We start from the raw sequence: 16,324 nt of genomic DNA, 5'->3' as shown, positions 1-16,324 counted from the left end.
TTTCAGTGTTGAGCCCCATCCTCACATACATGCTCAGTCCCCTCCTTTTTAGTTACATCAATTTTTCTTCCTGCCCCTCCTTGGCTCAGGGCCCATTTTTGCACAGCCGAGACCACATAATGGGTTGAACTAAACACAAAGACCATCTCCCCTAAGTCTAGCCCTTCAACATCCTTGAAAACCTGAAGGAGGCTTTGACATTTCCTTCTCCCCCTACTCCCACCCAGGGTCCTCTGCAGGCCATGTCAAGACTGTGTGTGTGAATCAGGCCCCCACACCCCTGTTGGCTTAGACAGGAGAAGCAGTAACTGTCTAATTTGATTTTAAATAACAGTTTCCTCACTTTACTGCATTTATAGTCACCAAAACAAAACAATAAAAACCATATGCTAATTGAAGACTACTGGGGACATTTCATATACCTTACATTATAAATCATGGATATGGTACAATCAATTGCCCTTTACTATTTTGGCTGCCCTTAAATGTCAGAATCTCTTCCTCTGGGGCTCCAGTGAGATAAGTGTCATTGCTCTCTTTTCTCTGCAGCATATTGAGGATGATGCCCTTCCTGGGGAAGGTGGAGGGATCTCTTATTTGGATTTGGTTGAATCTCCCCCTTGCCCAACACACCAAGATCTGCCAAGCCTTGGTTCCACCCACTAGCATGTAGGGGAGCCAGCAGTGCCCTGGCCAGGCTCTGCCAGTCCTCTGACACAGCTCTTCACTTGGCCAGGGCCAGGGCCAAGGTTTCTTTTCCTTGGCCTTCCTTCTTTTCTTGCCTTTGGCCTGCTCTGCCATTGCTTTACTCCCCTCTTTTACTGATTCCTGTTCTTTCTTATTCTAACTATTCTTACTACAGTGACCCAACATTCTTTATAACTCTTACACTTGGAGTTTTTAAGAAGGTACAAAGAAGAAAATCTCCAACCCTAGAATTCCCTATAAGGGGCACTCATGGTTAAGAAGGTAATTTGATCATATGTATTAGAAATCTACTTGAGCTGGCTTGGGCAAGGAGGCAGTGTGTGTGTGTGTGTGTGTGTGTGTGTGTGTGTGTGTACACACGTGTTATTACAAAACCAAAGAAGTTTTTCGCAGTCCCAAAGCAGAATAAACAGCCAGGCTCAATGGGTAGACATAGCACCTCTCAGTCCCCTCTCTGGGACTGATGGCCCCTGCCCCTGCTTCTCCTGTGGGTCTGCTCCATTCCCTTCTCTCTGTAGACCTTTCTGCATCTCTGTGCCCTTTTATCTTAGTTTACGTGCTCTCTTTTCCAGAGACCATCAGGAAAGGCCCCAGCTATCTTAGAGACCCAATTCAAAATTTCCAGGCTTGGCTCAGATGTCCAATGATTAACTGTAGCCAAGGGGCACAGGTCATACATTCCATAAACACAGCTGCCAGAGGACATCCTTTTGGGTATGGACTGGGCTGACATCCCTAACACTAGCATGATAAGAGGAATCCCTATAAACACTAAAGGGGGCAGATTCGCTTCCTCTTCTTAGAGAACACATTTGGAGTTTTAGGACAGCTTCCTAGAAAAAGAATTTTGCTGTCTGTGAAGTTAGGATTGGGGGGCTTTTACATCACCTCTCAAGACCCACCTCACACAATTGCAGGAATGACTTTAGAACCCTAGATCGGTCTCCCAGTCCCCAATATTCAGTTGCCTTGAGCTACCCAAAGTCTCCACCCAGCTCCACCCCTAACAGCATTTCCTTGTCCTTGGCTCCTTTCTTGCCAAGCCTAATCCCAGATGATACGCTCATGAGTGCTAATTAGTGAATTCATTCACCCAGCAAATATTTATTGAGTGCCCATGCTGTGTGAGCCCTGTACTGGGGACCAGCAGCATGATGCAAGCAAGGTAGACTTCGATCTTGCAAAGTTGGCCATCTAGAGATTCATGTGGAACTCAAGACAGAGGGAGAGAACCTCTGAAAGGGCTCATCCAGGGCCCCAGCCCCAGGATCAAATCCTCATCCTGACTTTCTGACTGCCTAATTGCCTTCCGGGTCTTTACTAGCTGTTGAAGACTGGCTTGTTTGTAGTATACTAGATCATTTTGTGCTTTACTCATCCAATAACTGGACAGTCCCCACCCAGTAAAAGCACAATTCTGCTTGCTTCTTTTAGTGTGCTTCCTGAAGCTTGTTCCTGCTGGGTTATGTTTCTCCCAGCAACTGCTGGGGGAGTCATATCGTGGGCCGTCGCTATGTGACTCTCCCTGTATGCTATCAACCACAGGGGCTATTACCTGTGGCATTTCTCATTATGTGGATTAACTTCTGATGTGCTGCATGCACGTGGGGCCCACAGTGCATTAGAGCCACCCTGATCCAGGAGCCCAGCGTGTGGTGGGCTAAACCTTCTGTGGGCAGGAGGGAGGGGCAGAGAGAGTGGAAGGCCCTCGGGGTGGAGGGCAGGGAGGCAGCATGGGAGCAGCATGAGCATTTAGAGGCTGAAAAGGATTGAGCCCTTGGAAGGTTTAAAAGGGCCAGGCTGATGACTGGTAACAAGGGAGAAATGTGTCAGACCTGCTGGCAACAACAACAATAGCAATATCATTTATTGGGTGACTGGTGTATACCAAGCACTGTGCCAACCACATCACACGTATTATCTTCCTGAATGGCTATCACAATCTAGTGAGGTAGGCTTGATTATTCCCACTTAATAGATGGGGAAACTAAGGCTCAGAGAACTTAAATGCTTTGCCAAAATCCTACTGCTAGTAATCAGCAGAGTCAGGTGTTAAACCCAGGTCTGGGCTCTTAAAGCACCACATGGATAAAGAGAATCTTCTGGCATCCTTGACAATCTCTCTTTGGGTGCTTTGGGGTCACCCACAGCCCCTGACCCAGTGTGGCATGGAGTAGCTACCTAGTGGTGCTCAAGAGGAGATGGGCCAACTTCAGCCACAGTGGCTTGTGAGCTGTAGAGCCTGGGACCCTGGGGAGGGGCCCATCTACTCACTGTCCTGTCCTGCTGAGAAGCCCAGCATTGCAGAAACTTCTGGATGGTGGTGTTTGCTTGGAGCCCAGTACCTAAACAGACACCCTGACCTGCTGCTGCTGTTTCCTCAGCTTTATTTTTTTTAAGTTTTTTATTTATTTATGAGAGAGAGAGAGAGAGAGACAGAGACAGCAAGAGTAGGGGAGGGGCAGAGAAAGAGGGAGACACAGAACCCGAAGGAGGCTCCAGGCTCTGAGCTGTCAGCACAGAGCCCGATGCGGGGCTTGAATTCACAAACCGTGAGATCATGACCTGAGCCAAAGTCGGATGCTTAACCGACTGAGCCACCCAGGCACCCCTGTTTCCTCAGCTTTAAAGTGGGCACCCTCGATCATTGAGCCCCAAATATGAAAATGTGAGTGGGGCCAGCCATAGGCGGGTGGGCAGTGTAGGGTGGAGGATGTCAGTGGACTTGACTCTCCTCCAGGTTCCCCTAATTTGGGGCCTGATGGGGCCTTTCTGTGGTGTAAACTGGGTCTCAAATTTCTCATCTGTGAAGTGAAGGGCTTAGATTCTTCGACAACAGCTAAGCTCCCTCCTAGCCCTGAGACTTAGAGAATCCAAGGCTCAGCACCCCTTGGAGCAGTAGCCGCCCAGTGACCTCTAATCAACCTTGGCACATTCTAAGTACTCAGTAAGAACTTGTTGAACCGAACCCAGGAGATTAGGAGTTTCTCAGCAGAGCAAAATAATTCCCCAGTGGGGTTCTCCCCACAGCCTCAAGTAACCAGTTCCCACTGTCCATGGGCTCCCAGGAAACATCCACTTAGTGATGGTATTTAGCACTTTGTCCTAGAAGTAGAGAAAGAGCTAGAGGATTAGGAGTCTGGGTTAACAGTTGGGGACAGAGGGGGCTCCTGGGTGGCTCAGTCAGTTAAGCATCTGACTCTTGATTTTGTATCAGGTCATGATCTCACAGTTCTTGGGATTGAGCCCCGCATCGCGCTCTGCACTGACAGCTCAGAGCCTGCTTGGGATTCTCTCTCTCTCTCTCTCTCTCTCTCTCTCTCTCTCTCTCTCTGCCCCTCCCCTGCTCATATGAGCTCATCCTCACCCTCTCTCTCTCTGAAAATAAATAAACTTAAAAAAAATAATAGCAAAAAAAAGTTGGGGACAGAGAAAAACCAGCTGCGTGGAACATTACTGACCAAGCATGGTTGCTTTGAAACCTGAGACCCCACAACAACCCTCCCTAACCATCCCACCTCCGGGTGAGGGGGGGGGAGCCACTGCGCAGCTGAGAGAACTCTGTCTTGGCAGCCACTCTCCAGCCGCTCACCTGCAGCCAAGGCTCTTAAGGAGGCCCCGGGGAGTCTGTGGGCAAATCCTACCTCTGCCTTTATAAAGGGGCCTGAGGAGAGGTGCTGGGGCTCTCCTGGAGCCCTCATGGGGGAGGCGGGACAGAGGCAGTTCCGCCAGTGTTCTCACAGACCCACAGCTGTTCCACCCTGCCCCTGCCACCGTGAAGACCCAGCTGCCTGTTCCAGCCTCTGCGCTGCTGAGCCCCTCTCTCTCCAGTGCACTTGAGGACCCCCACCCCTCACACTGCTCTCTCACATTCTTCCCTCTCATTCTCTCTCTCTCACACACACACATTCTTTCTCTCACACACACGCTTCTCTCATACTGTATCTTTAATTCACCCTCAATATAGTCTTTCTCTCACACTACATCTCTTTTCTCTCCCACATATAGCCTTCTCTCTCTACCACCCGTCTTTCACGCATTCCTTCCCTCTCTCTGTTTCTCTCCCTCTTCTCTCCCTACACCTCCCCTGGTGCATAACTGGAAACAAAGTGAGTTTGTTGTGACCGGTGGGGAAGAGGACGTTTGGAGGCAGTGGCCAGGGCGGCAGCAGCAGAGACAGGCTGGGGCCAGAAGCCGTGCCGACAGCCGGAGACCTCAGTGCTCAGCTCTTCCAGGGAGCAGGTAATGCCCCAGACAGGGCTGGTTCAGGCGTCCTGCTCTCTGCCCTGTCTCATCTCCCTATTGGTTGTTCCATCTCTTTGTCTTCCTATCTGGCCTTTAACGGGAAGGGGATTCCAAACTTAGGGAAGAGTAGGCACAAGGATCCAAGGAGTAAGGTGCCCTCCTCGTCAGAGAACTGTGTGTGGTGGTTAGGGTCCAGGATATCTGGGATTGGAGGGGGGGTGCTGGGGTATCTGGGGTCAAGGGTAACTGGGTTCCAGGGCATCTGGCTGAGAAACATGATAGAACCTAAAAAGACAGGTAAGGGCCAGATCACAAGGGATGTTTTGGGCCAGGTCAGTGACCCTAGGCTCTAGGTAATACAGAGCCATTGAAGGCTTTTCACCCGGAGAGTAACCTGATCAAACCTACATTTTAAAAGAATTGTTCTAGAACTCTGATTGCTGTGTCCTCTCAGAATCAGTCATAGGCTTCTCCCAGTGTAAAGAAAAAATAAGGTTATTTGTTCAATTGTTAGTTTTCTATAAAACTTTAACCTTTGATGTCTGCTAACAAGTGTCAGCAATCCATAACCCAATGAAAAGATGATGTTTAAAGTAATAGAAAAATTCAGAAATAAAATTCATTTAAATGAGGCAGATTGAGCTATATACAGATAAATTAATAATTTCTGCTAAGTAAAATTACTTCTAACTCAAATGCAAAATATTTTATGGTGCTGCTCAAAGAGCACCATGACTCCCAGGAGTGTGTCATGTGAATATGTTTGAAATGTTTCAAAGGCAAACTTGGCTGCCACATAGGGAATAGGGTGGATCAGGCAACCAGAGGCAGTAGTGGCAGCAGGAGGCTTTTGCAGCAATAGGAACAGGAAATAATGAGAACCTGAGCCAAGATGGTGGCAATGGGTAGGAAAAAAGGGAGACAGCTGAAAAATATTTAGGAAGCAAGGGAAAGAAGTTAGTGTCTGATTGGACATGAACAGTGAGACAGAGGCTTCAAGAATGAGTCCGGTATTTCTTATCTGAACGGTTGGAGAGTTAGGGGTGCTATTATTCAAAACAGAGAATGGCAGGCATAAAGGAGTTGTTTTGAATATATTGAGGTCGACTTGAGGAGGCTGCAGAACTCCCACATGGAATAATCCAGTTGACAGTTGGAAATGTTCAATACAGGCAGGGCCCAGAGACATGGGTGACCTCATCTACAGGGTGACACCATAAAGAACACAAGATGGCCCAGGAAGAGCGTAGAAGGAGAAGAGAGAAGAAGTTTAATGAGAAATCTTGGGGAAGACTAAGATTTAAGTGAGACAGGCAAGAGGGGCCAGGGAAAGATATATTAAGGATTCCTTGAAGAGGTAGGAAAAAATATCAAGAAAGTGTTGTTACAAGAGCTAAGAGTAGCATTTCAGTTCAGGGGGAGCAGTCAGCACCACTGATGCCCCAGAGAGACAAGCCAGACCTGTTGGTTTGATTGGTTTTATTACTTTACTCGTTGAGAATAAGATAACAAGAGCGATCTGAGGGCAGAGTTGTAAACTCAGGTGCATAACATAAATGAGATTAGCAGAGTTGAGTAGGGAGCAGTGGGGACTGTGGCAAACTAAAATGCATATGCCCATAACATTGTGTGTCAACAATACTCAGATAAAAGAACTTTAAAAAATGCATATGCCCACCTAAAGAAGGCAGCTATCATTCAGCTTTGGTTAATTGTTGCCAAGCAGGAATGTAGGCACAGTCGTCAGAGCATCTGAATTTTCAAGAAAAGTCAGAAATGTGGATTATTATATGAAATCTCACAATTCTTTATGTTAGCAACAATTTCAAAAACTTTTATACTCTGTGAGGGCTGAACTAAACACGTCTTTGAGCTGCCAGTTGAAGTCTCTGCCTTAGTCAATGTCCTTTAGAGTAGTGGGATTGAACCAGTTGGAACAGGTTGGAAAGTAATTGGGTAAGGAGGAAGTGGAGACAGTAAGTGCTGACTATTCCTTCAAGAAGTTGGGGGGAAAGGCAAGCAGGAGAGCTGGGAAGGCAGGCAGGGTCATGGAAGAGTGTTATAGGGTAGGAAGAACTATTTATAGGCTAGGAGAAAAAGAGTGGAGAGATGAAGACCAAGGTAAGCAAAGGCTTGTTGATAAAATAATGATCCAGCAGAAGGGAATGAGTGGAGCCAGAGATTAAGTTGGAGGAAGGACTCCTTTGTTCAAAAATGGACTACAAAGTGGTAAGGGTACAGAACTAGAAGGGAGAAGGTGATGAATCTCACATCTAGAGGCCTTTATTTCCTTGGTGAAGTGGATAAGAGATGGATCAAGAGGCTTGAAGAGAGGAGCAAAGGTTAGGAATGGCATCAAGGGACATGGGACATGGTGCTAACAAGGATGAGTGGGAGGTGGCTACACTTCTGAGACCTGCTGAGGGTGGAAATACTTCATTTTCTTTTTTTTTTGTTTTTAAAATTTTGTAATGTTTATTTATTTTTGAGAGAGAGACAGAGTCCAAAGCAGGCTCCAGTCTCCAAGCTGTCAGCACAGAGCCTGATGCGGAGCCTGAACCTACGAACCATGAGATCATGACCTGAGCCGAGGTTGGATGCTCAACCAACCGTGCCACCCAGGCACCCTGAAAATATTTCATTTTCACCAATGGGTGGGGCTCGTGAGCCTGGGTGCTGGGGTTGGTAGTAAAGGGGATCAGCACCTGTTACATTCTAGGCCCCATGTCATGTGTCTTATTCTCCTTATCTGAATCTCCTTGTTCCTCCCAACAACCCTGCTCACTCAAACTGAATTCACTCACGAGCAAGTGGCAACTCTGAGATTCATACCCATGTCTAGCTGGGTTGCAAGCTCACTGTGCACCTTGTCTCCACTATACCACAGTACCACACTGCCTCTCCCTGTCCCCCCCATGATACTCCTGCACAGAGGAAGACTGGGCCAATGAATTCTTGTTTGGGTACTGGCTGCCTGGTTTTACTGGGAAGTCAAGGAGTAAGAGTGAGGAGGATGATGAAAATGTAGTTGAAATTATTGACCATGGGGAAACCATGGAGAAATTAGGTGAAGGCCTGTAAGGATGATAATTTGAAGGGACAGAGGGGCTTGGAGGAAGGGGAAGACTTGATGAAGCCCAAGGGACAATTAATGAGAGACTGAACCAGGGCAGGGGCAAAGGGATTGGTGAGGGGGGACATATTTTCGAAAACTTTCTATATGAGGGTAGAGGTAAGAGAAAGTGGTAAGGTGTAGGTGACTCCAGAGTGTCTAGCCCATACAATTGGTGGACAGTTATGCCTTTCTACATGCAACGCAATGACATCATGTCATGCTTCTCTCTTGCTCACCATGGTCTAGACACCATGGCCAGCCCATTCTCACGTCAGGGTCTTTGAAACACTCAGAGCACTCTTTTTCCAGAGATGCAAAAGTAATTCATTCTCATCTTCCAATTCACAACTCAAACACATGCTCTTCAGAGCGGTCTTTCTTAATCAATCTATCTAATGTACTTCTCTTGTTGTTGTTGTTGTTTTTCCAGGACGTTTATCACTACCTGAAATGATTATTTATGCATTTGTTTACTTGTTTATTGTTTCTGCCACTAGAGCAGACATTCAAGAGAACAAGGATGTATGGGCCTTCTTCACAGCTTTGTTTTCTGACACCTGGAACAATGCCTGGCACATAGTAGACTTTCATGAAATATTGAGAGAAAGGAAAGAAGGAAGGGAGGCAGGAAAAGGGGGAACATGTTTGGGGCAGAGTACATTTTCAGTGTTAGAATGCTGACTTTTGAGGTGCTTGAGAGACACCTAGGAGGTGACATCCAGTGGGCAGTTGGAAGGCAGACCAGGAGTGCAGGAATAGGTTGTCACTTTGCTCATGAAGAAGGTGGGCTCATGTGGCACACTGGTACAAGCACGTCCTTTTGCAGAGCTGACTGCCCCTTCAAGGCCAACACTGGGAGTTGACTGGTCTGGGCCCCAATGAGAAAAGGAGTCCTTCTGGGTTTGTTATGCTGAAGTTGGGTCAGTTTTTTCTGTTTCCTGTCCTTGCTACTTCCCAGCTTTGGCCATTTTCTATCCTTCTTTGTTGTCAGCTACAAGACCCTGGAGTCTGAATGCAGATTAAATCCTTCATCTCTTTTATCTCAAAGAATATTTCGCCCACATCCAAATGCAGAGGCATGAGTCTAGCTTTGCCCAGAAACTGGACTTAGTTTTACTAAATTCAGAAATACTTTTCTCTTGAACCCGGCTCCCGCTGCATTTCAATTGGCCCTGCAGCCCTCTGCCTCCCCCAGGCCATTCAGCAGACCCTGCTGCCTTCTTTTTGCAGGGTCTCCAGCTGCTGAGCAGCTCCAGGACATCCTGGGGGAGGAAGATGAGGCTCCCAACCCTACCCTCTTCACAGAGATGGACACTCTGCAGCATGACGGAGACCAGATGGAGTGGAAGGAGTCAGCCAGGTAAGGTGGAGTCCAAGGGAAGGGAGAAGGGAGCTTCCCACTACAGTCTGCCTGGGGCCCAGGCTGAGCTGACCCTCCCGGTGGGAAGGACAATTGACTAGTGGTATCTTGCACTTTAAGTTCTGCTGGGGCACTTCCTGGTCCCTAAAGACCTCCCCTTCTGCCTTCCCTAGTGTCCAGGACTGGGCTGGACACTAAGGAGCAAACAGATACTTATCACTTTGTCTTTATTCTCAAAGAGGTTAAAATCCAAGTGGAAAAGTAGAACAGACATCCATGAGACCATGAGAGAATAATACAAGGATATATATCCTTTCTTGTCAAATGGTTCAAACTAAATGCTGTAGGAGAAGGGAAAGCACCAAGGGGGTAGGGTAGGCAGGGAGGGCTTCCTGGAGGAAGGAAAATATATACCATGGAAAATCCAGGTGGGATGGCCAGTGGGCCTCTGAAGAAAAGAGACTCTGCAGAGTTTGGGGTGGGACAGGCAGAGTGGAGCTCTGGAGGCACATATTGGGGGGGGGGAGGGAGAAAAACTGTGTATATAGAGCAGTAGAAGGAAGAGAAGAGTCAGAAAGCTGGAGGGAAACCACGTGGTGAAGTCATGCAGCCAAAAGAGGATTGGAGTAAGGAATAGTGCTGGCCATACACAGTGCTTGGGACAGAGTGGGCTTCTAAATGCACTGCACTGGTCAGCAACACCAAATGATGCCACGAGTCCAAGGAAAAGGAAGGAGGCAGCAAAAAGGGCCAATGAGAGAGGAGGGACCCTGGGAAGGAAGCTGAGAAAGTCCAGAAAATGGACCATACCAACGTTTCTCAACCTTTTTTTTTTTTTATTGTGCCTCTCGCCCCTAAGAAATTTTAATTTAAATTAACTTTATTAAATTGGAATTTGATTTAATTTATTCTAATGAGAGGAATTAAATACCAAGGGACATGATTCTGTGAGGTTGGCTTAAACTTTGGAGTGCCACAAACCATGGTAATACCTAAAAATTTTTTTGCTCTCCTGAGACCTCTTTGGAGCTGATATTGCCCTGGTTGAGAATGCATGGACTAACTTCCACCTGTGCCTAGGACTAGTTCTGCCTGGGAGCCACCAGGATACCCAGATCCTGGCAGCTGCTCCAGCCATGGCCTGGGATCCTTCCTCACTCACCTGGGAAGTAAATTGCTCTATGGAGCGAGGAAGAGGAGGTTTGGACGTCCTAAACCTCCTCCTTCCAATCTCTCCTGGAACAAAGGCCATTGGGTGGATTAACAAATCCCTGCAGGCCTCAGGGAAGGAATGAATTCCTAGCCCCATGGCTGGCCCCAATCCCTGTCTGGAAGCCCCTGAACCTCTATTTAGCAGCCATTCAGTGAGCTCTTTTATATGCTAAATAATTTATGGGCTCATTTCCCTCAAGCTGCCCAATGACCCTGAAGAGGTGGGAACTATTATTATCCCCATTTTATAGATGAGGATACTGAGGTTTAGAAGGGCAAATAGCTTACAAGGGTCAGAGTATGCAGGTAGCTGAGTCTGGGTTATAGCCCAGGCCTGTCTGACCCTAACTTGAGGGCTTATGTACTTTGTCATGCTTTCCCCATTTTCTCTGCTACCTCCTTCCATTTCCTCCAACTTCCAGGGACTCTGTATTTCCATGGGAAGACATAAGTCTGGAGGCAATTCCACTGGGATGGGAAATAAATGGAGATAGCCACAGAGACCAGAGCATCTATTCAGGGCTAAGAAGAAAGGATAGGACATTTCAAATGACCAGAGCTCAGTCTGGGCTACTGTGGCTTAATGCCTCTGAGGAGCTAGTGCTTCCCATCCCTTTCTTGTCCAAGGTGGGCAAGTAAAGAGATGGAACATTGCGAAGGGTCTTCTCAGAGACCCAGTAAGGACTGAGTGCCTTCTTTCCACTGGGCAAGGTCTGCATCCAGGATCACTGGCAACAATTACCAGGACAGACCTTCCATGAGGGCCTATCACACACACCCACAGAGCCCTTGCTAAGAAATCCTCAGGGCCCTCAGAGACCCAATTGTCTGCCACTATAGACAATAATAGTGCTTCTAGTTTCTCTGAGAATGAATCCATAGAGCCTTCTACACTATGAACTCTGTAATGAAACTGATAAACTGTAGGTTATGATGTTTCTAGAGGGAGGCTCCTCCTGAAATATAAAGGGATCTGATCTGACCGTTACCATCTGTAAGCTGGTGGGTTTCCCCATAAGCTAGGCTTTGAGGATAGCATTTGAGGAGATCCTGGAAGGGTCCTGAATGGACCTCAAACCAATAATGAGAGGACAGTAATGACTAAAAGAAGTCCAAATGGCTTAACCCAATTCCAGATGTGAAAGAGAAGTAGCTTGGGGGCCAATGTGGGGCAGGAAACAGTGGGGAAAAGAGGAGCTCAGACCTCCCTACCTCCCCTTTCTCTACCTTGCCTCCTTTAATCTTTTCTCCAGCTAACCCCATCAGGTTTCCAGCTCACTGTTGGAGGTATGACCAGCAAGCTTGTAAAAAGATCAGGGGAAAGGCTTGACCATTGGCCAACAAGCCCACCTTGGCCTGGACAGTTGTGCCGGGGACTCCTCCAGGCAAACTGCAACAGTAGAGGTGCTTAGGGCCAGGCCACACCCCCACAAAAGAATGGGAAGCATTTCCCTCAGCTGACAGGCTGTGAGATCTACTCCGGGAAGCCAGAGGTCTTAGAAGTTTCCAGAATCCAAGAATCTGCAAATCCCAGTGGGTTCTGGGGCTCCTTGGGGTAACAGGAGAAAATGATGGTGTTTCAGGGGTTGACAACCCCTCACACAGACACTCAGGCCCTGGGAGGGTTGCAGGCCTATACCCACATCAAAGAGAATGGAGGAGGGGACCCTTTAATAAAAGTACTTAATTTGCTGCAGGAGTGTTTGCTTTATTGAGTTAGGAGATTAACAGAGTAAAAATCTCAAATCCGCAAGGAATTTTCCCTGGTGGTGCTTTGTCAGGGGTTATTAGTTTGGGGGATGTTTTGAGCCCTTGGAGAAGGAGTCACCCCTGGATGGATTTAAATGGCTTTTTGAGCTCCACTAAAGCTTTGCTCCTGTGCACATGATGGGGACTGTGTGTGCAGGCGTCATTTCTAATGTGATCAATGCTGGTAGGTCAGGCTGTTAATAAGATAGATTTTTACTAACTCAGTCTCTTTAGCATTCCCAGGAGGAAAATGTAGCTGGCTGTTTGCTGATACTGACCTTGCCTGAAGGGAGGGCTGGGTCAGGTGGGTGGGGGCACCCTCCCCCCCCCTCACTTCTAGCAAACAATTTACCCAGAATTCCATCCTCTCTCAAGAGTCTGCCTGGCTGCAAGGACAGAAAGAGAAGGAGAATGACCTGGGCTGGAACCCACCCAAGTGTGGAGAGTCCTTTGAGGTTACTCAGAAATAGCTGGAGCTTAGACCCTTCCAAGAGTTCTGAAAGCAAATTCCAAATCCAAGCTGCCTCTGATCTCAACTCAGAGAAAACCAAAAGAGTGAACTTTCCAGAGGTTCTTATGAGACACATATGCATTGAGAACATTCCTGCGATGACCAGGAATGGGCAGAAAGAAGGGCAGGAAAAGTGGGTCAGCTTAGTTGGGTAGAACCATATCAGTTTATTTTCAAAAGCATCCTACATGTGGAGATGTTTGCACACTCCCGTGTGATGGAGGGGAAAGCCTGAACTTTGCCTCAACTTTGAAACTGCTCCCACTTAAGATCTTGAATGCCCTCCTAGTATCATTTCCCTGATTATCTGGAGTAGAATCCACCCCCAGACCTCTGGTCTCACCACTTACCTGGGATCATGCTTGTGGGGCCAGAGCTGCCTACTTGTATGGAGTAAAGCAGAGTAGGAAGCTGAGAGCTCTTAGCACAGAAGTCAGGAAACCTCCTTCATTCATTTAACTAATATTTACAAAGTGTTTACTGTCTGTAAACCTGAGCCAGGTGCTGGAGATACAAAAATGAACATGACAGATGCCATCCCTGCTCACTTGGGCTTTCAGTCCAATGGGGCACAAAAGGCATATTATCCAAACAGGCATTTGATGAGGGGGGTTCTGTGAAAGCACAGTGTAGGGACACCTAGCCCAGACAGCAGGGGCTAAGAAGACATCCAGGAGGAAAAGGTGTTCACACTGAGACCTGAAAGCTGGGCCAAAGTTAACCAGGAGAGGGTATGGAAAGGGGAAGAGGAGAGGCCTCTGGAACACAGAGGAAGGGGCAGAAATTGCCTGTGGCTGTGCTAGAGTAAGGGCTAATCGTGGAGGGCCTATGCAGGCCATGTTGTGGAGCTTGAATTTGATGCCGAGAGCTTTGGAGGGTCCACTGAGGGGGAGAGGAGCAGGATTGTCTGTTTGAGAGAGTCCGCTCTGGCTTCAGTGTGGAGAATGTATAAAAGGAGGCAAGACTGGGCCCGTTAGGAGGCTGGACTAGGTGAGAGATGAGACCCTGGACCAAGACATTGGCAGTAGGAACAGAGAAAGGGGGTGGATTTGAGACATATTTTTTTAGCATATAATTTTATATATATATATTCCTTTTAGATATATTTTTTTAGAACAGTTTTAGATTCACAACAAAATTGAGAAGGTACAGAGTTCCCATATGCCCCCTGCCCCTGAACATGCATAGCCTCCCCTGTGACTGACAGACATCCTCCATGACAGCAGTACATTTGTCACTACTGATGGGCCTACATTGACACATTATCACCCAAAGTCCATAGGTTATGTTAGGGTTCACTCTTGGTGTCGTACCTACTATGGGTTTGGACAACTGTATAAAGACATGTAGCCACCATTATAGTAACATACACGGTAGTTTCACTGCCCTAAAGATCTGCTCATTCATCTCTCTCTCCTCCCTAATCCCTGGCAACCCCTGATCTTTTTACAGGATTTGAGACCTATCTTAAAGGGTAGAATTTTGATAGGACTTAATGACAGATGGCATATTGGGAAGCAGGTTAGTCAGGGAGATGCCCAGTTTTCCAGGTTGAGCAGCAGGTGGGGGACTTGTGGTAACAATTTAGGAAACACAGGAGGGGTAGCACGTTTTTCTAGTGTTGAGTGATTTGTTTTGGTGGAGGTTGTTGATGAGTTCCCTCTGGACATGTTCTGTTTGGGGAAACTCCAAGTAGAGACATCTATCAGGTCATTATATAGATATGGAGGTCTGTAGCTCAGTAGGGAAGCATGAATTTGCGAGTGATGAGAATTGGATAGGAATTAAATCCATAGACAAGGAGACTTTCCAGGGCAGAACCCCCAGGTCACTCACATTTAAGGGATGGGCAGAGGAAATGGAATCCACAATGGACACTGAGGAGCAGCAGAGAGGTCGGAGAGGAGCACGAGGAGTGCTGTGTACTAGAAACCAGGGGCAGGGAGACATTCAGGATGGAAGGAGTGGCCAAAAGTGGGGGAGAACTGAAGAGTATCCAGAGAATGGAGAGATGAGAGCAGTCTCAGGTGGGATGGGGCAGCAGGTGGAGAAGAGAGTCAGAAGGACGAGGGTGCGTACGGTTGAACAGTTCTCGCAAGATGCTTGTCTGTGAAAGGCGGCAGTTAGAGAGGTCTCTCAAGGGAGGCTTTTGTTCTTTGTGAGCAGGAGAGATCTGAGTATGCTGACTGCTGACAGAAAGGAGCCAGGTGAAGGAGAGTGGTTTAAAGATGCAAGAGTCAGAAGAGAGCTGTTGGGTGGAGGGTGCGGGGCCCTGGGCCTGCAGCTAGAAAGGCTGCTAGCCATGTGACAGGTCCCAAGGAGCAGAGGGTAGGGCAGCTGCAGTGAGGCTTGGGGGTTCCTAGCAGAAGTGTAGGGGGCTGGTAATTGCCAGACCCATCTCTCGGAGGAGACAGGGGAGCAGAAAAGCTCCTGCAGGAGCTGTGGGTTGCCAGGTGGTTCAGAGGCAGGTAAGCAGTGCCAGGAGCCTCCTGTTCTATTGCAGTGGAGCCATGCATGGAGATTTGTGGTCAGATGAAAGTTTTTAAGGTTGTTTGACTTTGACTAGATGCTTATTTCCTGGTCTGAATAGTCACACCATTATTATCAAGCCATTTTCACATCTAATATCTAACATGGTCCTTCCCTGTCCCTCCACTAGTCAAACACTGATACCTGACACTTATGCCGGGCAAGTGGGAAATAGTGATTGTATATGAATAAGAACTTGGATCAAGCCCCAGGTAGAAGTGGGCAAAGTTCCCCCAGGCCTCAGAGGCCCTGGTTGCAACTAGTGCTCTCACCTGTGAGCTGTGTAAACACAGAATAGGGGCTATGCCAGGGTGTCTGTGCCCAGGGATTTAGTGATCACTTACAGTTAGCACACAGCTCAATGTGGGGGCTGCATGAGGCCTAACACACCAGAAGGGGCCACCTTCATAGGGCCTGCCATTGGGTGGGAGAAGCACCAGTCTGCATCTGTGTGGACATCCAGGCAGTGACACAAGGCCACCACCTGGTGGACTTAGGATGCTAAGATAGGATTAGCTGACCAGTGAGTGGGATAGGAAGGCTAGCTATGTGAGGAGAGAGGGCAGGAGTCTTCCCAGATGTGGCTTGACTGGCTGGCAGTTCCTCAGAACCCCTAGAAGCTAGTTGGCAGGAAGGGTCACCTCCCCACAACTGAGGACATCCTCAGGTGGCTCCCACAAATGCAGTTGTCAAGAAGGGAGAAACCCCACCATCAGACCACTTTGCTTGCCAAGATGCCAGTTGATTCATCCACATATATATTTGTATGTAAATATATTCATCTAAGTCCAAGTATATAATATTTTACTTTTAAATATCTAAATATCTATCTATAACTTTTTATTATGGAAAATTTCAAACACAAAAAGTAGAGAGAACAATATAATGAGCTCCC

The 16,324-nt window shown here is 47.6% G+C and overlaps 1 protein-coding gene across 3 annotated transcripts in view; it reads left to right on the top strand.

Moving 5' to 3' along the window:
- The first annotated feature begins 4,834 nt into the window (after positions 1-4,834).
- Positions 4,835-16,324, top strand: part of SLC4A5 (solute carrier family 4 member 5) — a 67,570-nt gene continuing 56,080 nt past the window's right edge. For 2 of the 3 annotated variants that reach the window (XM_032592778.2, XM_036064394.1), the window contains exons 1-2: positions 4,835-4,950; positions 9,299-9,428. In XM_032592778.2, coding sequence (XP_032448669.2) covers positions 9,376-9,428 — 53 coding nt within the window. In that variant the 5' untranslated portion in view covers positions 4,835-4,950; positions 9,299-9,375. Of the gene's footprint in view, positions 4,951-9,298; positions 9,429-16,324 lie in introns of those variants that run through there. The other variant, XM_036064393.1, reaches the window with a different exon arrangement.

Source organism: Lynx canadensis, chromosome A3 (genome assembly GCF_007474595.2).
Source record: "Lynx canadensis isolate LIC74 chromosome A3, mLynCan4.pri.v2, whole genome shotgun sequence".
Lineage (NCBI taxonomy): Eukaryota > Metazoa > Chordata > Mammalia > Carnivora > Felidae > Lynx > Lynx canadensis.
This window is presented reverse-complemented; position numbering and strand designations above follow the sequence as displayed.